The 23,527-nt window shown below is 39.5% G+C and overlaps 3 protein-coding genes across 22 annotated transcripts in view; 2 read left to right on the forward strand and 1 right to left on the reverse strand.

Annotated features, from left to right (window-relative positions):
• Supt20h (SPT20 homolog, SAGA complex component) overlaps positions 1-4,566 on the forward strand; it is a 36,006-nt gene extending 31,440 nt beyond the window's left edge. For 12 of the 17 annotated variants that reach the window (XM_074043511.1, XM_074043513.1, XM_074043514.1 and 9 more), the window contains 3 exons: positions 2,089-2,194; positions 3,589-3,692; positions 4,410-4,566. In XM_074043511.1, coding sequence (XP_073899612.1) covers positions 2,089-2,194; positions 3,589-3,692; positions 4,410-4,547 — 348 coding nt within the window. In that variant the 3' untranslated portion in view covers positions 4,548-4,566. Of the gene's footprint in view, positions 1-179; positions 275-2,088; positions 2,195-3,588; positions 3,693-4,409 lie in introns of those variants that run through there. The other 5 variants (XM_020184427.2, XM_020184459.2, XM_020184436.2 and 2 more) reach the window with 2 other exon arrangements.
• Positions 4,567-4,777: 211 nt separating this feature from the next.
• On the reverse strand, positions 4,778-12,190 carry Exosc8 (exosome component 8). Its single transcript, XM_020184516.2, has 11 exons — positions 12,094-12,190; positions 11,273-11,309; positions 11,045-11,108; positions 10,570-10,643; positions 9,547-9,592; positions 8,799-8,904; positions 8,666-8,711; positions 7,721-7,817; positions 6,042-6,162; positions 5,404-5,510; positions 4,778-4,994 (listed from the first exon to the last, which is right to left on the reverse strand). The coding sequence occupies exons 1-11, from the start codon at positions 12,108-12,110 to the stop codon at positions 4,879-4,881; spliced, it is 831 nt and encodes a 276-aa protein (XP_020040105.1). The 5' UTR covers positions 12,111-12,190; the 3' UTR covers positions 4,778-4,878.
• A 127-nt stretch (positions 12,191-12,317) lies between these two features.
• Positions 12,318-23,527, forward strand: part of Alg5 (ALG5 dolichyl-phosphate beta-glucosyltransferase) — a 35,428-nt gene continuing 24,218 nt past the window's right edge. Inside the window, exons 1-6 of one of the 4 annotated variants that reach the window (XM_020184497.2) lie at positions 12,318-12,480; positions 14,394-14,565; positions 14,905-14,951; positions 16,376-16,444; positions 19,423-19,515; positions 22,060-22,173. In XM_020184497.2, the coding sequence (XP_020040086.1) occupies positions 14,412-14,565; positions 14,905-14,951; positions 16,376-16,444; positions 19,423-19,515; positions 22,060-22,173 (477 nt within the window). In that variant the 5' untranslated portion in view covers positions 12,318-12,480; positions 14,394-14,411. Of the gene's footprint in view, positions 12,618-13,077; positions 13,237-14,393; positions 14,566-14,904; positions 14,952-16,375; positions 16,445-19,422; positions 19,516-22,059; positions 22,174-23,527 lie in introns of those variants that run through there. The other 3 variants (XM_020184488.2, XM_020184479.2, XM_074043520.1) reach the window with 3 other exon arrangements.

Here is a 23,527-nt window from a genome sequence, read left to right on the forward strand (position 1 = left end):
TTACCTGGGTGTTTTTATTTATTAGTATTGTTACTTCTTATAGGTGTTTGTTCTTTTTCTAGGTTATTTGTGATTACGTAACTTTATTTAGCTTTGTGAAGTCTTTTTAGGGAGGTAATTTTATCTGCTATGGTTTTTTGCATTTTAGGTTTTCTTTTATTTTATAATCTCTGTTCTAGTGCCGATATATTATTCATCTCATGAACTGAGTTCCACATTCAAGAGGGTTCTCTGAGTCACTCAACGCCAAGTTCTTCTACGTAATTTCTCCTAAGTTAGTGTCCCCTCAAGATAAATGTAGTTTTTGTCTTATATGTTACACTGCAGTATTATTTCAGACATTACTTTAGGTGGTAGTAAAGGGTGTCTTTTTGCAGGAGACAATTTTTTTAATTTTGATGAAGTCCAGTTAATTGCTTTCCTTTATAGCCTGGTGTGGTGGTTGTAACCCCAGTACTCTGGAGACTGAGGCAGGAAAATTGTGAGTTAGAGGCCAGCCTGGACTACATAGTGAGACCCTGTCTCAAGAAAATACAAAAATAACAACCACAGAATGAATTTGATGTGTAATGACTAAAAATGCTTCACCTAGCCTTAGGTTCCAGAGATTTTCTCCTGTTTTCTTTTAACAGTTTTATAGTTTTCTGTTTTAAACTTGCAACACATTTGTAGTTAATTTTTGTATAAGGCATTGACTTAGGTCCATGATCAGATTTTGGCCATGAATATCCAAATGCTCCAGCACCATTTATTGAAAAGCAGTTGTTCTTCAATTAAATTCCTTCTGTACCTTTGTTAAGTAATTGAATTAAATCTGTTGTTAGGCGACAGTTGCTTTCATTAATATTTCCTTATTATGCCAGTCCATGAACCATGAACCACACATACTTTGTAGGCCAAAGTCAGTATTTTGTGTGTTTTGGTGAAAGGTCCTGTGTATGTTTTGTTAGATACATATATAAGTTTTTTTCTTCTTTAAAGTCATTTATGGTACTGCTTTAATTTGGGCCCTACTAGTATATAGTATTGGAGGGTTTTTGGGTTTGTTTTGATTTGTTGCTTTGGTTGATCAGTTTGTTTGTTTGATACAGGAGCTCTCTGTGTAGCCCAGCTGGCTTCAAACTCTTAATCCTCCTGCCTCAGCCTCCTGAGTGCTGAGATTACACGTGTGTACTACCTTGCCCAGCTACAGTATTGATTCTATATGCTGATCTATTATTTTCCAATCTTAGTAAACCTACTATCTTTTAATAAATTCCTCAGTATATGACACCTAGACATTCAGACCATTTGCATGTAAGAACATTTTTTTTCCTTTACATTCTATATGCCTGTTTCCTTGAAGCTAAGTTAAGAAATCCCAAAGCTGCATTGCAAGAGCATTTTAAGCTTTAAAGAAAAAAATGGTTTTTGGTGGCCCTGGGGTTTGAACTTAGGGCCTCATGCTTGATAGGCAGGCACTGTGAACACTTGAGCTACTCTGATAGGCCTTTTTTTTGTGGTGGGTTTTTGTTATTTTTGTTTGTTTTTTTTTTTTGAGATAGGGTCTCACAAACTATTTTGCCTAGGACTGGCTTCAAATTATGATCTCCTGATCTCTGCTTAGCTAGGATTATAGGTGTGAGCCACTGGCATCTGGCCAAAAAAAAAAAAAAATATATATGTTTTAATGAAGCTTTATAAGAAATCTTAGGGCAACAGAGTAAGACACTGTCTCCAAAACAAAAAGTCTTAGGGATTAATGTAGCATTAAAAGTAAAAAAATACAGGGCGGGGGGAAAGGGGGAGGGGGTAGGGGAAGGGGGGAGATATGCACATATGAATAAAATAAAAATTTAAAAAATAAAAAAATTTTAAAACTGTAAAAAAATACAAATTTAATTCTAAACAATAAACTTTTATTTTCTTTCAATTCTTACTAACTCTACTTAGTTGTATAGTCTATCCCTTACGTTATTTCTTTTATAAGATCTAAGGTAATGTTGGTTTTTTTTTTTCCTCCCCCCTCAAACAAGAAAATATATTCTGTTCACCAACTTAATGTTTTTTTCTTTTTTGTATAAGTCATTTATTATTTTTTAAATTCAGGGGTCTGACCAAGGTTCAACTAGTCAAGAACAGGCCTTGTCTGCTCAGCAAGCTGCTGTTATTAATCTGACTGGAGTAGGAAGTTTTATGCAGTCGCAGGCAGCTGGTATGTATCTTCTTAACTTCATAAGCTGAACTTACTAAAAGTCATTTGGGATCTCACCACTTGTTATTTTTTTTCTTCACTTGTAAGCAGTAAACATGAAAAAACAAAATTGTATTAAATCTGTTAAACTGTTACATCAGTTTAGGGCTGGCTGAGATTTTCTCATTAATTTGACCATTAAGAGCTTCGAATTATGTAATATAGAAGTTGTTCTTCTAATTATAGTTTTTTGACAAAATTTATCCAATTAATGAACTTATCAGGAAGCTATCAAAGCAGTTTTCAGTCTTTACAAGACTACATTTTCTTACCTTGCATACTCTTTTGTCTCATTGTCATAGCTTATTGCATTACTTATTCATAGTTAGTAGCATAATTTGAATCATTTTTGTCATTTGTAAAAAAATGAAACTGAGTGATTACTCATTGCTTCCAACAGTAAACAGTAAAACAAAACAGTGAATCTTGTCTTGACAATTGACAATACTTCATACTTCACATTTACTTAAAATCGGTAAGCCACCTGCATTAGAAAGCTGTGAGTTTGAGGATTTAATCAGTGAATATGTCAACATTTTGATTTATCACTGTGATAAATGATAATGATCACTATTTATTACTATGATGTCCTTAGATTTCTGTACAACTTCCAGTTTCTGAATTTATAAAACCTTTAGAATAGAATAATCAAAGTCACTGTTTTGAAAATAAAAATCTAAGGTTCTAGTTTAGAGCTAATTTCCAAATTGAAGTTTATAATTATGTCTTTGCCACATTTTCTAAAATAGCTAATAGTATAATCTAGTGGAAGTCTAGGCTAAAAAACCATGAGACTGTTTCTGTCTCTGGTCTCTGGGCTTACCACTAACTATTTTGAATCACTTAAACCGTATAGGCTTTAACCTTCCTCACTTGTACATGAACAAACAATAATGTTAGTTCACCACTGTTATCATTAATAGAGTAGTATGATACCATATCTTTTGTTTAAAGCACTTGTACTAGTTTTGTCATTATGATACTTTGGATTTCTTCCATCCCCCTTTCCACTTCATGGGTATGCTTATAAAATAATGTGCTCCTTTATATTATACAGGAAAGACTTCTAAAAAATATTACCAGTACCAGATTTCATTGATATGCAAGACAGGGAGGGATACAGTGCCTTGGCACATGTGTACCCCCTTCCCTTTCTATGTCCAGAAAGCTTCGTATCAGTGGTACCCTCAACTAACAGGAGAACTAAGTTTATTCTGAAATGTCTGTGATTTGATACTTAAAATTAATCATACTGCTAACTTTTTCTATTATTTCATTTTCTGTGTTGTCCTTTTCTAACCCTGGTAGTCTTCAAACTTTTTGACTGGCCTGCTTTCCCCTTCTCCTCTCTGTAGTGTTGTCTCAGCTTGGCTCTGCCGAGAACAGACCTGAGCAAAGCCTTCCTCAGCAGAGATTCCAGCTCTCCTCTGCCTTTCAACAGCAGCAGCAACAAATACAAGTAATCCAGCAACTTCACTCTGATTACATTTTTTAAGATACTCAGCTCCAAAAGTACCTCCAAATACCATGCTTTAGGTTTATTTTACTGTCTTTTAAGACTGTGCAGTAATTGGTAAATAATTTACTAAGTTTAATTTAAAAGTCTGACATTTTAGCCAGTCAGCTTGGAGCACTGAATACACTTATTTTATGCACTTATTTTCCTAAGAAGTCTTTCTTGACATGCTGGTGGCACATTAACGTACCTCTTTCTAGTTTGCAGTATATTCTGAAACAGTTTTAAGTGCCAAATGTTAAACTTTCTAATACTGTACTGCAGAAAAGTGTTCCCATTAGTAAATGTCATATCTGTTTATTTAGCACAATGTTATTTTAGGAAGGAAAGTCGGCATATTAAGAGTTGACTATCTTGATATTCAGGGTGGTTTTTTGCTATAAACTATCATTCTACAACAAAATGGTAACTGAAGTTGCTGAGTTACTGCAGTATGGACTGGCAGGGCTAAGTAACAAATATTTGTGAAGTTTGCAAAGAATCACTTTTCAAGCCCTCAGCAGGCTTTTGTGCCACTGGTGCTGTTTGACTGTGCATTGTCTCAGTGTTATAGTCCCTTTCTCCCTTTCAGTTTTGTTGTTTCCATCACGCTCAGGAAAAGCACCTTCCCATATGTGCCTGCCTTTCCGTGACTTGATTTTTTTCCCCTCCCTTTTGCAGCAGTTGCGATTCTTGCAGCATCAAATGGCTGTGGCAGCAGCAGCAGCACAAACAGCTCAGCTACATCGGCATCGGCATACAGGCAGCCAGTCAAAAAGTAAAATGAAGAGAGGCACACCAACCACTCCAAAATTCTGAGTTCTTTTTTTTTTTTTTTTTTAAACAAAACAACAGAAGAGCATTGAATCAAAAGAATTGAGTTTCTACTGTTTTTTAAGGTGTCAGTATTTTACATCGCTATTTCTACAGAAGCACAACCCTTTGATTTTTAAATGAAAACAGGGAAACTGCCTAAGTCATTGCTTTTTCAAAATGGTTTCGCTGTACATAATATACGTGGACATGACCTAAAAAATAGTAGAAACATCTTTCAGAAGAATGTAGTTTGATATTTATTTAGTATAAAAAGTTTGTGGACAGTATAACAAATACAGTTTTTACAAATCTGTTTTGAAAATGTGGTGGCTGTTTATTTGGGTTTCATACTCTTAATTACTTCATCCATTAGTTTTTTTACTTCTTTGTGTCTTGTAACTGCTCGACTCATACAGTCCTGAAGTTTAGCTCCAGTTAGTCCACTTCCACCTGAAAAATTATTATGCCAACACTTTTAATCTCTTAGTTATCTTAGTTTATAAATCAATGGTGTGGTCTCACTATCTGTAAGTTATGTTTTAAAAAGATCTAGGCTATGCCATAAGTTTAAAACCACTTATGAACTGAATGCTGCAGCTCATGCCTGTAAACCTAGCTACTTGGGAGCCTAAGATGGGAAGGATCAAGAGGTTCAAGGCAAGTTCAGACAAACAGTTCTCAAGACCTCATCTCCAAAACAGCCGCAGCAAAACAGACTGGAAGCATGGCTCAAGCAAGAAGCCCTGCTTCCTCCAGTCCACCAAAACAAATGTAATCTGAGGTAAACCATGAAACATCCCACATTCCATGTGGCCCTCCCTAATATAAAGCTCACACTGAGTTTGCAGCATCTACCTACCTGGTTTGTGAAGACAACAGAGCCTGCTTTCCTCGTCCATTACTATTGTTAAAGTTCCTGTGGCCAGATGCTCCTCTTCTCCGGTAGGATCAACTATCAGCAATGTGCTATTTAAATTTTTTTTTCAAGTAGGTTATCAATTTGTCAAATTACCAAATTTCACTTTAAAAGAACACTAAACATCATATTTGCATGTTAGCTTATAGAGCAGCCAGAATAGGAAACAAGTTAAATAGCAACCTAAAATCTAGTAATCCTAAAAATATTTTTGCTTTCCAGTTTGTGAATGTATTAGTTCTTGGCAAATACGGAAGATAACTTCAAGTAAGTCTTTGGTGAAAGAATTCAAAATTATATAGGAATAGGGTTTGGAGTAATAACTCAGTAGTAGAACATTGCCTTTTAAAAAATAGAATAATAGAATAAATAAAACCAAGTTGGGACAAGTAAGGTGAGTACAAAATTAGTCATCCAAATCAGGATGTTTTTGAAAGTGGAAGGGTTCACTACAAATAATAGTGCATGGTCTCAAAATTTCCGGGGCAAACTAGGAGGTGTGGTCACTTCAGGCATCTTCCAAGTAACAAGCCATTACATTAACCAATACAGAATTTTTTAAATGCTTTTGATTAACTTACTCATCAAACACAGCAAAGGAAGTTGCAACTGGATGTGTTCTGATACTCAAATACTTTTTCTTCTTTAAATTAACTTCTGCTAAAGCAGTTTCTTCATTTATAGTAACTTCAGGCAACTGTACTAGAAAGGGGCAGATATGTAAAGTTAAGTCTGTTGTATAAAACAGTTTCTATGCTTTCTTAATTCATTAGTCCCTCTAACTTGTCTAGAGAATTCTTTTGAAATGTGCCTTAGAACAATTAAGATAAAATCTAGTGGAAAGAAGCATTGTTTTTCAGAACAGCTCACATTCCTACCTCCTCTTACACTTTGGAAGAAATCAAATGTCTAGCTGCTTTCTATATGCAAGAAACATTTTCACGGTATCAATGCAGTCACCAGCACTCGTAAAGTACTGTTATTCCCATTTTATTACAGATAAGAAATTCTCAGCAGAGAGTAATAACAGGCAGGATTCAAATTTAAGTCTTAAGTTACTACAATACTGCTACTAACTACATCTTCTACCACCAATTAACTAGATTTTGTTTGCTTTGTTTTGAGGCAAGGTCTAGCTATGCAGTCTCAAATCTCATTCTTCTGCCTCAGCCTCTGGAGTGTTGGGTTTAAAGGCATGCACTACCATGCCTGGCTTAAATAATTGGTGTTATTTCAGCAATGCAATGAGAGGGATATGCACAAGTAATTGAAATCTTAACAAGTCAGTCTACCTAGACGCCTTACCAAGAAACTTTACTATTAAAGGTGACATGTAGACTGGCCAACATGGTTCATATCTATAATCTCAGCTACTCAGGAAGTGGAGATTAGGAGGATGGCAGTTCAAGGCCAGCCCAGGTAAGAAGTTAGCGAGACCTCCATCTCAGCAAGCTGAGCATGTTAGTGCATACCTATGATCCCAGCTAAAGGGGAGGCCATAGGTAGGAGGATTATAATCTGAGGCCTGCCCTGATAACTGAAGCAAAAGAGAAAGAGCTGGTAGTGGAGGGGGAGTACAGCACTTGACAGGCAAGCATAAGCCTCTGAGTTGAATCCTTAGTATAGCTTTAGAAAAAAAAAAAAGTGACATTTATGGCTTTACATATAAAACAATGGAGTACATTACTCTCCTCCCCTTTGGCAACACATAAAGAACCTGGTGAACACTTGTAGGTGGTTGTATTTTCACCAACCACCTGGACTGTAGTTAGAAATTTCATTCCCTCGTTATCAGTGCTGTTTTGAAAAGGACTGTAGTCCTACCTCTTAACACATGCATATAATCAAGGAAACAGTGAGAAAGACCTTCACTAGAGAATATAAAACTCTCAAGTATATTTGAAAAAACATGTCATTTGTTAATTTAGAAACAGATGAATGTTTTGAGAAAAAAAATCTTTAAACTTTATCAAGCAAACATACAATAAATGTTTCATAACACAACATTCTGAGCCAGGCACCAGTGGCTCATGCCTGTAACCCTAGCTACTCACGAAGCAGAGATCAGAAGGATTTCAGTTTGAAGCCAGCCCTGGCAAATAGTTTTTGAGATCCTATCTCAAAAAAAAATCACAAAAATGGGCTGGTGTAGTGGCTTAAGGTATAGACTGAGTTCAAACTCCAGTACTGCAAAAAAGAAAAGGAAAAAAAAAATTCTGACCCATTAGTAGGAATATTGCCTTTTACTAAGATTGCTTACCATTTTTTAAAGCCGCTAACAAAGCAAATGTACAGGCATCCAAAATGTTTCCATCATAGTCGAGGCAAATAAGATCACAGTACAGAACCCAAGCAAGCTAAAACAGAATTTACACAAAAAGAAATTAAACTCCTTCTAGGTAACACATTGCTGTTTGCTTAGACCTAAGAATTACAGAACCCTTAGGCAAGATACACTTCAAGGGCAAATGTTTTGTTTATAAAGTAGAAAATCAAAGTGGACAGGTTTGATAAGCTGGTTTTTGACTACAAACCTGACAAATGACATCTCCAGCTCCCTCAAGGGAATAAGTGTGTAAGGAATTTGTATTCTTGCTGCTAGGTTGGTTCGCAGATGAGGGAAATGGTTTTAGAAAGCCCTAGCTGAAACTCAATATGTACTTTTCCACAGAAACCTTTTTACATGAAATTTAGCTTTGTGTACAGTGCTAATCTATACATCATGTAATAGGAAAAAGCTATGTAGATCTTAACCTAATTCTGAGTTTTCAAACATTTTTTAAATCTACCTTGTGGATTAACCTTAAACATTATTAGCACAATCAAAAACTAATCTGCAATAAGGAAGACAAAATGGCTGCACTTTTCTTAGGATTACCTTAGTGTAAGAGCTAGCGCCCAGACAGAATAAGTCAGTGTTTGCTTTTAGCAGGATATGGTAGCATACACCTGTAATCTACTTTGGAGGCTGAGGTAAGAGGATCAAGTTCAAGGCCAGCCTGGACTACATATTGAGACCATCTCCAAAAATTAAACAAAAAGCCTTTTTATTAGCTACATAATTGAGATAGCAAATAAGATTGATTTTTTAAGAATTCCACCTAAAATCTATAAGATCTCCAGACAATGTTTAATTTTCCCACTCACTTTTCCCCACAGAAAAACACTCCAGAATAAAAACTCATTGCTTCTTTATTCCTCTTACCTTTCCTGAAGAAATGCACAAGTCCTCTTTCTGAATTATCTGTGAACTTGATTTAATGATAAAGCACAGAAAATGAAAGGTCAAAAACTATTTGAAAATGAATGACAGTAAAACTTTATCAGCATAGTCTTACTTTTCAATAACATCTGCAATGAACTGGCTAGCCACTTGGGCCTCTTCTCCAGGAGGTCCAGACCGAAATCTCGATGAGCACAGGGGTGGTAGATCCACATTAGGGACTGAAAGAAACACTGCAGCTATGAACTAAACTTCCCCTTATAAAGGGTTAAAGGTATTATCAACCCATACCCAAAGAGATGGCCACAGATAGACTTTCTCCTAGTGGAAAGCATCGTAACATGACAAATTCTTTTTGGTCTTTTAAGATTCTTTTTAAGTATAAAAAGAAATTTATACTTCTCTGTTTTTCTACTTTTTTTCAGCATCTGATTAGGCTTCAGTCCTGAATCTTAAAAGTTTTCCTGGCTTCTTTCAAAATACCTGAATCTGGAACAAGACTTTCCACCACCCCTACGCATACCTAACATTTTTTCCCCCCATTTTAAAAATGTTGGTTCCTACCACAAAGAACAGATGATCCAAGACAAGAAAAAAAATAATAGTAACATACTGGTTTAAAACAAAAGCCTATGGGAACAGAGTTTCTAAATGGCAGCCACCTAGATTAAAAACTTTCATTGGTTGAGGACACCTGAATATGTAAACACAAAGTGACCAAACAGGTTTGATAAATTTATGAAATTCTGTATCAATGCTATCTGCTAACATATACAGAAAACTTTAACTCAACTTCTAGGACTTAACTATAGTTGTTAGCATTAAATGTATATGTGTTAAAACTGCAAAATCATTTTACTTACCAACATATCCTTTATCAGGGGCATCTGCTGGTGGTGCTGCAAATTCCTAAAGAAGCAAACAAATGTTTCCTATTGAAAGAAGCTACCAAAAAATGGTGAAGACATTTTAGCAATTAGTTGTGGAAGGCATTACCAAAGACCACCTTGGCTTAATTAACTATCATGTCAGAAGTATCTTCTGTGCTTAGGGAAATGTGTCAGGGGCTCTCAGGAAATTAGCACTGATCCTCACAATAGCTTTGTAAGCTAAAAAAGCAGTACAGCATAGTAGACCATGTGCTGCTTACATTACCTAGGGTCTTTTAAAAAAATGTTAATTAGGCTTCTGCCCCATGTTCCCTCCTACTCACAGTAGCCAAAAAATCAAATTTAATCCACAAGTGACATTGACACAGCCAGACTTAGATACTAGCAGTGTTCAAGAGCTCTGTAGTCACTAGGTCAGTTCAAATGTCAGACTCTCACTTACTGACTTGAAGATCTGGGGCAAGTATTTAACTTCCTGTCTGTCAAGTGGGCAGAATAATAGTGCCTACTCCTAGGGACTATTCATGAGGACCAAAGGAGATGATGCCATTAAGTTCCCAGCATAAAACTTGGCAAGGAGTAAGTGTTCATCGTACTGTTAGATATCACCCCAACTTTACAGATAGAATCTGAACTTGGGTTAAGTAACAGTGTAATCAATAAATGCTAACTATTATTCCCTCAAGCTTCTCTTTTGAACAGTATGAAATTCTCTGCAGATTTACAGATTAAAAGGCCATGATTGCAAAAAGGATGCCACCATAAAATCTTACTTTCTCAAATGATATAACCAAATTCTTTAAAAGTTTAGGGTGATGAAGATTTAAAACCCTGTTTCATTTTAGTCATTAAACTTGGGGTGCATTATCTCATATACATACACAAAAACACTTGGGAAAGTAAGACAGTAAAAGCACATTCAACATTAGAATTATACTGTAATTACAATTTTGTAAGTACGTGAAGCTAATTTGATAATTCAAATGTCATACCTACCGCCTTAACTCCACAGATTACAGTAGTATTTCCCAGCTTTACTAAAGCAGAACCATCTGCAGTACTAATTGAACCTGAAAATATAAGTACAGTATTTAAGCAAAATAAAAAACCAAGGAAAACAAGTACGGAATTACCGATACAATTAAGTGATTTAGTTTGCTGTATAGGATTATCTTGTTATACATACCGATTGCCTGTGAAACTTTATGCAAAGTTCAAGCCGTTAGTTTTAAAATGGTATTACTATTAAAAATTAGCATTAGTGTTTTAAGAGTGACTTTACTGCCCTTCAATTTGAGTTTATAATTTCTTATTCAGTCACAGGGCTGTTCAGATAAAAAGCTCTTGATACAAAATCAAATTACATTCTAAATAAATTCTACACATGGTAGAATTTGCCTGAAAAACCTTAAGAGGTACAGGGGTTAGAGCTTGGGAATGCCATATGGTTGAAATTTAAATATAGCCTCACCTATGTTGACAGTTGTGGTTCTGAATTCACCAAGTTCTCTTCCATCAGGACGGCAGTTTTCTTTCTAAGTTTTTAAGGAAAACAGACTACATGTGTAGTTTACATACACCAGGAGAAACTAATTAAACCTCATTAACTATAATGAATTAAGTGAAATTTGTCTTTAAAAGAACCATATGATATTGTTCCCAAAATGCATAAAACATGTACCTAATCACCTTTACTCACCAGAAATCTCCTGTAATACTCCAGAGGCTCCACAGTTCTGAAATATTTAAAAATATATCTAAGGTGAGTTAATGCATTTTAACATAAATCCAGAAACTAGGGAGTGTAAGTCTCCACAATCTGTAACCTGGTTTTTCCTTTATGAATTCTGATGTTTATTTTGTTACCTGTAAGTAATTATAAAAAGTAGCTACCTTTCCAGTAGCAATCACAGCCCACTGCCGCCCTAACAATCAGTATTGGAGTCCAAAGCCTTCTGACATCTTTAAGAGGATTAATCCAGGTGTTAAAATCACCTTGTCATTCTTGCTCTGAAGCAGGGTTTCGTACAGGGAAAAAGTTACATCTTTATTTAACTACAACTGAAATTTACCATATTCTTCCATTATGACTGTAGGCAATGAACCAGCGTCAACCTCAGAGATCAAATAGGTTTTCTTCGTGTATCATGAATTTAGGATTAATACACAATGAGACAACTCTTTGAGCATCATCGGTTTCTCTTAGACTCTTAACGTGTTTCGTCCACTTAAAAACGTCACTGTTTGGGAGTCAATAGACGTCACCCAACTGGCACCCGTGAAGGCTGTAGGTAAAGGCTTTGGAAGCGCTGCGGTTCTTTTAGGAGTAAGTGGGGAGGAGCGCGGGGACGCGACGCCACGCCGCGCCTTCCCGCTCCGCACTTCGCCCAGCGCCCAGATGGGCTTCCCGCCCGCTCGGTCTCGGAGTCGGCCTCCAGGCCAGGGGTTCCCACCCGAGCGTAAACTTAGGAAGCCGCCCTGCACCAGCACGCAGCACCAGCCAGGGCCGCGGACACTCACTTGAAGCCAGCCGCCATCTTCCCGCCCGCACGCCGCGTCTGCGCCGACACCGCCGCACGCCGGCCGCACTTTCGCTGCGGACGCCGGGCCGCGCTCGCAGCGCCGCGCTCGCCGCGGGCGAGACTGAAGGCGGAGAAGAGTGCGGTTGGGTCCCGCGTAAGACTGGATCCCCGCCCGCCGCCCTCCCCTGTTCAGACCCGCCTTTTTGAGCTCCCCGCCGCGGAAGTGTTTTGACGAATCTGCTGTTGGGTGAAGGGACCCTGAGAAAACAATAGAGGGTCTCGCGGCACTTACCGGGAAAACCCAGTGCACAGTAGTAGGCTGTCGACTGCGGGACCGCCTCCCGGGTCCTCGCGTGTGTTCCCGCCGCCGGCTTACCCTGTCCAGGTAACCGACGGGCTGCCAGACACCTGAGAAACGTGAGCGTCCGCATGATCACAAGCAGGTCACAAGCAGGTCGTGGAGCTGCTCCAAAGCAGCGGCTGTGTTTGCACATGTCATGACTCAAGCCTTCCACCTTCCAGGTATTTTACCTGTTGCTAGGTAAAATACAGGACTCCAAACTAAAATTTGAATGCCAAATAGCAATGAGTAATTTTTAAAATATGAATTGTCCCCAAATAGTGCGTGTTAGTATTAGCAGGACTGGGGGAAGCGGGGAAAGTTTTAAAGATAATAGTGATGATCGCACATTGTGCATGTAATTGTACACTTAAGATGGTTAGAATGGTACCACAATTTTTAAGCATTACTGTAACCCACTAAACACTTTAAAGTGATAGATTTGTGTGGTCTGTGAATTACATCTCGATGAAGCTGTTAAAACTATTGGCTGCTTATCTGAAATTCGAATGGAGGGCACGTCTTGCATTTGACTTGCTGGATCTGCAAACCCTGCTGTGGCAGCGCAGGGGCGCCGTGCGCAGCGCTGGTCCCGGGCCGCGGCCCCGCCTAGCCGCGTGGGGGCGCTGTGGGCGGCGTGCGGGCGCGGCCTCACCCGCGGCGGGGCTGGCCGCGCGGCGCGCTTCCGCGTGTGTGTAGAAGCTGGATAGGGCGGGCGGCTCCCTGGCATGGAGAATGGCTCCGCTCCTGCTGCAGCTGGCGGTGCTCGGCGCTGCGCTGGCGGCCGCAGTCTTGCTACTGGTGAGCACCGGGTTAGGGACCCATGCGGCCTGCATGCACATTCTCCGCTGTCTGCCCTTGCACGGGCCTCTGTTGCCCTGTTCCCCCAAATTCTTGACCCCAGGGCTTCCTATCCTGGATCTTCACTCTCCTTTTTCGGTTATTTTTTGGACCCTTATCTCCTTGTGCGCCCAGAGTCCTAGGGTGCGCCCACCCAGCCCTGCATCCCGAGCCCCCTGCCCACCTGGCCTGTCTGCCTCGACCTCTCCGATCCCTGGCAGTGCTGCCCGCCCCCCCCCCTCCCATCCCCCCGGAGATGTGCCACGCGTTGCAGATTGGAAGAGGTCCGCGAATGAGGAAGACCCTCTAGGTGCGCAGAGCGAGCAGCAGAGACCCTAGCCTGTTCTGTTATTGCTGCGTGGGGTCCTTAGACCCCAGAATTAAATGTCTTCGTGTGGTTTTTGCCATTGCTCTGGATACACAAAAATATTAAATACACTTGCTGATCTATGGACGAGGAAAATCTGCCAAGCGAACTCTACCACATCATTTGGAGTGACCCTGCGTCCAGTTTGTAAATGGAGAGATTTCGGCTTCCTTGGCATTCATATTACCGTCTAGAAAGCGCTGCTAAGAAGCCGCTCTGCCGTTTTTCAGGGGGTCTGTGAATTTACAACTTAGCACTTGTGGTAGAATAGCATTATACGAGAAAGCAAAAACTACCAATGACTGTAGCCCACAGGTTCCAACTGCAATGTAAATTTGTCCTGTGTCATGTAGAGCCTGTAAGTAGGGATGGGACCTCCCTGCGCGTGTGCACATGTATGCTCTCTGGGGATTGAGGTCCCAAGACATGGAAGAGAAACTGGAGTTCTGCAGTGACCGTTCCCTGTTAGATCTGGGATGAAGAGGCCTGGGAATGACAGGTGGGAAGAAGCAAAGGCCTCGTAAAGCCTTAGCACCTTACTCATGGAAGAGGACAACCATCGATTTGTAAGAAAGGGACTAAAGGGGCCTGACTCGTCTAATTTTGAAGTCTTCTCAGAACAACTGTTAATGAACTGAAAATTGAGAATGAATAGTCTACTAAAAGAAAAAAAAACATGCAAACGATACATTCTATAACATAGCAAATATAAAAGGCCAGCATAGCAAATGTTTTTTATGTCTGCTTTTAGATTTCCATTGTTGCATTTATGACTGCTACAAAAATGCCACCACTTCACCAACACGAAGAAGAGAAGTTCTTCCTAAATGCCAAAGGCCAGAAGGAAACTTTACCAAGCATCTGGGACAAGCCTACCAAACAGCTTTCTGTCGTCGTGCCTTCATACAATGAAGAAAAACGGTGTAAGCTCTTTGTTGTTTTGATAAGGGGAAACTTGGGAAGAAAGGGAAATTTAAAGCGTTTGACTTCATTGTCTTTGAAGGTGGGGCTGTGGGTGATCACATAGTTCAGAAGAGGGGAAAGTGAGTGTCTTAAATAGAAGCAGCACCCTGAGGTAATGGGACTGAAGTGTTCTGGAGAAATAATAAGATGTGAACAAGAGACAGACCTTCCAGATGAGAATGGCCCCGAGGGATGTCCCATAGGATCTTATTACATAGATTATTGGAACTTTTTCCCTACCTAAGATGGAGCCTGCTGGGGCTTTCAAAAGCGATCTTTAATATATTTTTTTCTTTAAGTGCCTGTGATGATGGACGAAGCCCTGGGATATCTAGAGAAGAGACAGGTATCCTGCTTTCTCTTTCCATATGGTTTCTCCCAAAAACTAAACCACCATGAGGCCCTGACTTCAGTCCCCACTTTGGGGAGGTAGGGACAAACTAGGGCATCAACTGTGGACCCCATAGTGACAGAACCTTGATTCCTTGGCCACCTGTGGCTTGACCTTCTTCTAGCCAATAGTAGGCAGATCTGGTGCATAGCACACCACCTCTAGGTGGGACAGACCAGAAAGCTGACATTTCTCTTTTATGTCCCCTCCCACCCACTTTTTATCCTCTCTTTCCTGGTGATGTAGTTAGAATTGAGTGACAGCGTATTGACAGTGCAGTGCTGTTTTACTTGTGAAACTTTTTTAAAAAGATGAGTTTTTTTTTCAAATTTTCTAACATTGGCATCTTTATACCATATTCCATATAACTTGTTTTTATTTCTTAAACTTTACACACTAAATTCATATCGACTGACATAAAATTAGCAGTCTTAAAATATTTAAAATTATAAATTAATTATACAAAATTAAAATGCTATAGAACAAGTGAAAGTTACTTTTAAACACCATCTCCAATCCCACTCCCTTTCCCAGAAACGACAATCTTACCGGTTCAAGAAGGGGGAGGTGTGTGTCTGTCTTGCTATGTAACCATAATAATCATGCCCAGATTAAGAGGTACATTTTAAAAAAATTTGTGCTTAGGTTGAAATTCCTGCGTAGCCAGGGTGACAGTCACGCCACCACACCCCCGACTTTTTATTGGTTGAGATGGAGTCTCACTAGCTTTTTGCCCAAGCTGGCCTCAAATGATGATTCTCCTCATCTCCTACCTCCTGAGTAGCTAGGATTACAAGTGTAAGGCACCACACCCAGCTTTGGGGGATTTTTTTGTTTAAAAGGGAGAAAAAAGATTCATTGAAAGATAGGGGACTATTAGTTGCTCAAAAACTAAAAATAAAGAAAAGCAGAAGTGAACTGAATCCTTATAATATGTGAGGCTTCTACCTCTGCTGTTATACATACTCCTCACATCAGTCACATGTATTAGTGGATGCCCGGGGTCATATGGGTGAGGAGTGATGCAGCCAAGCTGAAATCTGCTCTCTCTGGCTTCATACATCATGGACATTTTTTATACATTTGTAGCCTGTCCCGTGTGTCTTAGCACCACAGGGACCTGGCTTCTTCCACAGACACAGTGCAGGGCAGATGAGGAGGAGAGTGGGGAGGCACACACGGAGATTTAATCATTATGCACCCTTCATTCATCGCTCCTTTTTGTTGTTAGACCTTACTTTATGTGGTTTGTGCACTGATACGTATCTCTATATTAGTATGTATCAACACTAAAAAATGTTGTTGCTTAAATTACTTAATTTTATTCATCTTGATGGCAGTGTTGCCAAGTTATGGTATTTCACCTTTCCTTCTCACAGAACCGTGACCCCACGTTCACTTACGAGGTGATAGTAGTTGACGATGGCAGTAGAGACCAGACTTCAAAGGTAAATGCATGCTCTCCTAGAGTTGCCGGGAGCTGGAAGATAGGGAGTAACTTCATAGACATGTAGTCTTCCTTCCACTCACCTGAGAACCCCAGAGTGTGCCTCTACTCTCCCATGTCACAGTGCAGGTAATGGAAAAGACAGGAGTGATTTTATTTATGGAAAGCTGGAAAACATATTTGCTGGTCCATCACTCTATTGACCAGGGAGGCTTTGAAGATCTCCAGATAGGGAGGACCCACCCCCACCCAACAACAGCTCACTGTGGCCTCCAGGGAACCCTCTTTGCCTACCACTTTATGCTTTCTTTATGTTCCTCCTTTTCTTACAATTTCTTTTTTTTTTTTTCAGTACTGGGGCTTGAACTCAGGGCCTCAAGTTCAACCTTGAGCCACTCCACCAGCCCTTTTTTTTTGTGATGGGTTTTTTGAGATAGGGTCTCTAGAACTCTGCCCAGGCTGGCTACAAACATCAATCCTCCTGATCTCTGCCTCCTGAGTACCTAGGATTACAGGTATGAACCACAGGCACCCAGCTTAATAGTCATTTTAAATGGAAACATAAAGGACTTTAAAATAAACATGCAGGGAAATACCCACTTACTTTATTATCCTTAGCTAGTGACTTTTGCTAAATACTGTGGGTGAAGTGCCAGACACTACATGGTCCACGTAAGCACAGGAGCTCATGCTTTTGTGCAAGGAGCCTCAGGGAAGTTGGGTGGCAAGCCTGCAAGTTCTGTATGGAATAAAAAGTGAGGCCAAAGACAGAATGCTGTAAAGAATTTGAGAGAAGAGACTGGGCACTCATGACTCAACACCTATAATCCTACCTACTTGAGAGGTATATATAAACAGGATCATAGTTCCAGCCCAAGCCAAAAAAAAACAAAAAACCACCCTATCTCATCTAGAGATGATTTAAAGTATATAGGAAGATACACATTGGTTCTGTGCAAACCTGTGGCATATTTTATAAGAGAATTGAGCATCTTTTGATTTTGGTATCCTCTGGGGTCCTAGAACCAACCCTCTAAGGATCCTGAGGGATGACTTAATTAACCTTTATCTTCAAGTAGGTCACATCTTTATGGAGAAGGTCTATTATGTGATAAGTAAGACTTTAACAGGAAAATGCTTTCAGAACAAAAGCATTATTATTATAATGTTACTAGAATTATACATTGTTCTTTCCTGGGGAAGGTAAGTGTAGGCATGGAAGCCAGGGTAAGGAACTGGTGTTTGAGCTGAATCTCAGCTGGCCTCACAAGTGAGCAAGCAGGAATGCGGGTTCTGGAGAAAGACTGAAGATCTAATACTGCTGATCTACAAGGTACTAAAGAGACAGCACCAGGAGTTGAAGCTGAAGGAGTTAACCTGAGGGTGATGCAGATAGAAATTCATGTGTGATACTAATAGCAATAGGTCATCAAAGAAGATGTTCCTACAGGACTTTCATGAACTGATTCCCATATTAGAAAGGGGAGACATGAAGATTTAAGAGAATAAGGTCCTGGACTAGGTCAGTAAGGGTTGGAGTTAAGAAGCATCTTAGTTATCAACTTGATGGATTTCATAGCTACTGGATTGCAGCAGGTGACAGATGTGGAAGATGATTCTCTGGCTTTTAGCTTGAGCATCTTGGTGGCTATGGTGACATTTGCTGCAACAAGGAATATAGAATGAGCAGAAGTAGGAGGAGCAGATAGATGAAATTTTGGAGTTTTTGTATCTGATACATGTCTAGGTGACAGGGGTGGTTTGGGCGATACAGAGAGTCATAGCATAACGTAAGCGGTAATTGGATCCGTGTGGTAGCTCCCACAGAGCTTCTGTACTGAGAGAATGACAAGGCTGCCCTGAGCTTTCGCATTCTGCAGTGTGGGGATTGTCAGCATTTAAGAAGCAAGCTGAGGAAAAGGAGTTAGTGGTGAAAACTGGAGAAGGGTAAGCCAGGCATGATAGTACATGCCTGTAATCTCAGCATAGGAAGACCAAGGCAGGAAGATCAGAAGATCTCTAGTTTTTAACCAGTTTGGGCTAAGGAGACCTGATGTCAACAAACAAACAACCAAAAAAAAGAAAAAAACAAGGAAAAGAGTGCCTTTGATGGAGTAACATTAGAAAAGGGAGGTGGGGTGGGCATGGACCATGGTATAATGGATCGAAGAATAAGAGGGTGAAGAAAGCAGATAGCAAATGTAGAGTGCTGTCTCATGACTTTGATTTGGTTTTTGTTTTGGTTGTGCTGAGGATCAAACCCAGGGCCTTGCACATGCTAGGCAAGCACTCAACCATTGAATTATGTTCCATCCATGACTTTAATGATAAATCAGACTGGTAGTAAAAGGAACGTTTTTAGGATGATGGAGGCTGAATGAGGTTGAGGTCAAAGTGCCAGTAGAAAAGCAGAGATGGAAGAGTCTGAAGAAAAGGACGAATTGATGGTGTGAAAATATCTGCTGGGAGAGTGGAATTCAGGTGAAAAAAATTGAGAGACATGTCCAGGAACAGACAGCCTTTCTGGAGAACAAGAACGGCTGCTGACCAAAACCAGTAAGCAAGTCATGAAGCAGTGTGGAGGGCCTGAGCACAGTTTACCCCACGCAGGTGACACACAACCTCTGTTTTTCCCATCAGCTCCATAGATTTGGTGGAGGAGTCAGGAGCAGAGGTGAAGGCTACTGTCTATTCCGGTAGCTCTTCTGCAGGAATTGCATCGTAGTTTTGATGACTAGGTCAGCGTTTCTTGGTACCAGGAGTTCTACAACCCCCTGGGCCACCAAGAATTTCCAGGGGTACAGTCTACTTTTTATTATATGTATTTTTAATTGACACATAGTAATTATACATATTTACAGAATGCCATGTAGCATTTCAATGCATGTATACAATGTGTTCTGATCATATCAGAATTGGTATATCTGTGATCTTTACTTTCCAAGTTAATTTTATTTTGACTTTTATATAATTTGACAGGTAGCTTTTAAATATTGCCAGAAATATGGAAGTGACAAAGTACGAGTGATAACACTGGTGAAGAATCGTGGGAAAGGCGGCGCTATTAGGATGGTAATGCATACCCTCAGATTCTTGTGTAAAATGGAAAGGTATTTTGAACAACCTCCTTTGCAATCTGTAATGTTTATATATTGTTCAACTGGCTAGTCAAATAGCATTTCAAGTTAGTGACAACATACTTTTAATTATAGCTTCAGATATTTTCTCAAATCTAAACATCATGTCATCTGTATCATACTCGATGATTCAGGAAAATATATTTGCATGTGTCTTAAAGTTTAAACTGTTAGCATCTACCTTGGGCTAGAGCAATGTCATGAGGCCATCCCAATTTCCAAGGAAGTTTTTTCTAACATTTTCATTCCCAACAAAATCAGGGTTCCATTCAAAAGGAAGAAGGGCAGGTAACTAGCAGTCTCAGCCACATGAAAAAAAAGCAGACTTCATGCAGGAGATATCAGGCCAGGTCTCCAGCCATGGTGAACACTGGGTTCCATTCACTGATTGTTTATTTTGAGCTGGAGAGCAAATTAACCACTAGGTGTGATACTCACATGTAATCCCACAGTGTTTCATGAGTTAGGTCCTGTCACCTTGATTATTACAGCTGAGGAAAATGAGGCTTAGATAGGTAGAATAACTTACTTAAAGACACAAAGTAATTCAGAGGTAGTCAGGCCTAGCATGGTGGTACACACCTGTAATCGCCACACTCAAGAGGCTGAGGTAGGAGGATTTGAGGTCAGTCTGGGCTACATAGTGAGACCCTATCTCAAAAATAATAGACAGATAGATAGATAGCTGAGAGAGAGAGAGAGAGAGAGACACCCTATTTCAAAAACAATAGATGATAGGTAAGTAGGTAGGTAGGTAGACAGACAGAGGTAGAGCTCAGATTTGGGTTAGAGTCCCTCTGATAACTTCTAATAACTTCCCTTTAATAACTGCAGATTTGAGAAAGTCAACAAAGCCAGAAAGGACAGAAGTAGGAACTCTTGGGATGTGTACTAAAAGCAGCAAGTTATGCTGACTAGGTCACAGGACATAGAAAAGAAACAAGATTGGGATTGGGGTGTAGCTCAGTGGTAGAGCACTTGCATATCTTGTGCAAGGCCTGGATTTAGTCCTCAGCATGGAAGGGAGGGAGGGAGGGAGGAGCTACTGATGTCAGTGGTTAGGCCACATTGACTGTAGACAAGGCTAGGAGTAGGTGGGTTCAGATCAAGAACCACAGACCAGGAGCTTTTCGACTTCACCACTGACAGCCCATCAGCTATGAAGGAGTGTGAGTTTTGACACTCAAGCTTTTCCAGAAGAGGAAAAGCTAGATGGGGGATATTAGAAATAGGGTGCAATCGTATCTGATGATCAGGGAAAACAGAATACCTTCTCTAGGGGTTTGGCAGTGAAGTGAAGACCACATAGAGTAGAACAGGAAAGAAGCAAGGAAACCCTTTAAAACAAAAGATGAGGCTTAAACAGTTATGAGAGCAAAAAGCAGTTTTACTAACTGTTAATATTATATAATAATCTCCAGTTCTTCCTCATCATATGTGATTGATTAGTCCCTTATTGTGGATGTTTTCTGTTTCAAATTAATAGCAGGACATGAGACTTTTAATGCTTTCTCTTTTCTAAAACTTTATATTTGTTCAGATATTAAAGGTGATAAATAATTTCTACTTTTTTACACACATTCTTTTTGGTTTTTTGAAGAAGGATCTTGCTGTATACTCCAGGTTGGTCTCAAACCCACTATGTATACCAGGCTGGCCTGGAACCCATGATCCTCCTGCCTTGGCCTCTTGAATGCTGGGATTATAGGCATATGCCATCATGCCCAAGTTTTTACACACATTCTGATAGTCATGGTAAACAGACATCAGATACTAGTTAATGTGCCTATTACATCATAAACTAAATGATCAAATTCTGTCTACATTTAGATGTATCTTATCTATAGTCATACTGTTAAGTGCTGCCAATGATCCATTGTCTAACCATAAATGTGTACTTAAGAAAAAAATTTTCTCAGGTACACTGTAGAAATGAGCTGATGTACAATTTATTTCATGTGAAATATGTACTCTTTGCAATTACAATTTCCCCAAGAGACCAATCCATTCAAAATTGGTTTGACATAGTGTTGCTAACAGTCAGATGCTTCAAATTGCATAAAATAACATTTGAATATATCCAAATACATAATTAGATACTTCCTAAGTTTTAATGACATTCCATTTGCTTTATTCAGCAGCTAATTTAAAATACTTTAGGTCTCATAATAAAGAATATTACCTGTAGTCTTATGTCACATTTCATAGTAAATCTGTAGATAGATGACTAGATAGATGGTTGTAATTTTTGTGCCTGTTTTGACAGGGTGTCTCTAAAACTCATGATTTTCCTACCTCTGCCTCCCAAGTACTGGGATTATAGGCACGTACCATCATGCCCAGCTCATAAATCTGTTCTTTATATGCTGCTGTAAGTTGCCCCAATACCTTTTCAGCAGTATAACAGAGCGAACTGAAATGTCTCTGAATTTAACTATAATTTTAAGCAACTTTTTTTTCTTGAAATTTATAAATACAGGGTGTGTTCAGTTCTCGAGGAGAAAAGATCCTCATGGCAGATGCTGACGGAGCCACAAAGTTTCCAGATGTAGAGAAACTAGAAAAGGGACTAAATGATCTTCAGCCCTGGCCTGTGAGTATGAGTACAGTGTAACTAACATTCAGTCAAAAACGCAATAGTAAAATTTAAAAGGAATTGACCTGTAAGTTTAAAAATCAGCAGTTTTTTGGTGTGAAATTTCTGTATGTGTTACAACCCCATAGAAGGGTTAATCTATGACTATTCACTGCTTTTCTGAGAATGACTTGACAAGATGGCCAGAACATTCTAGTCACATTTCTCTCTCTCTCTCTCTCTCACTTTCTTTCTCTCTCTCTCTCACTCTCTTTCTCTTTCTCTTTCTCTCTCTAATTGCTTAACTTCTGCCAGAGTTTTAATATTTACTTTGCATATTCAGAATGTGGCCTGAGACTTCCTGAATCTTGGAGTATTTTTTATTTTTTTGGTTCCAGCTCTGTCCCCACAGCTTTCCCCTCCCTTCAATAAGAGGACACACACACCAAGTCCCTCTGATGAGTGTAGATGTGGTCAAACAGGGCCTCAGGTGCTAGGGGTTGACCAGGTGTGTGCTGCCAAGTGCCCCCTGGCTCAGGGCCCCATCTACCTCCACCAGGATCTTGTTTTAGATGAAACAAATAAAAATAAAATCACAAAGATTAAGTACAGCTTCAGACCATAACTTTAGCAAATGGAGATTGAAAGAAAGAAAGAAAATTCAGTGCCATTTCCACCTCTTGAAAGCTAAATATTTAGAGAACAAAGGTAAATTTACCAAATCCTGAGCTTTACACCAAATTTGTCCCAGTCTACAAAGAGTCAAGCAGAGAGAGTGATAAGTACTCATGGACATTATCAAGCAATGAGCCTCCCCACCATCACACAGATTGGCAGGGTCTCAGCAGAAGTAAGAAAAGTTACTAGGACTTGCCATTTTCAGGGCTTTAAGCTAAGCTGGAAACACAAATTCAAATGATTAGATCTGTTTCTCTGAGAAGTGTCTGCTTGTGGAGGACATGATGTAATATAACAGCAAGGATCCTGAGCAGTGCAATAAAGTCACATGGGACTCCCAGGAGGGTCCCTCCCCCTCCTGCCATCCAAGTGTAATAAAGTTTACCTCTAAAAGAGGAAAAAAGCAGGTGTTACTATGTATTACAGATGACCCAAACAATAGAAAAAAGTAATATTATAAAAAGTAACAACAATATTACAAAAACAAATTTTAATAGCTATTTCAGAAAATTGATATTTTCCTGAAAATACTTAATTTTACAATGTGTAAAGTAGGATTTCTCCCCACACCATCATATAGTCCCACTCCCCTTTACTTCTAGCAGGTGGTGTTTGTGTATTTTTTAAAATGCTTAATGACTTAACTAATACTCTTAAAACAATTCATGCTTTTTGAAATAGTAACCACTGTAGC

This window comes from Castor canadensis, chromosome 10 (assembly GCF_047511655.1).
Source record: "Castor canadensis chromosome 10, mCasCan1.hap1v2, whole genome shotgun sequence".
In the NCBI taxonomy this organism is placed as follows: domain Eukaryota; kingdom Metazoa; phylum Chordata; class Mammalia; order Rodentia; family Castoridae; genus Castor; species Castor canadensis.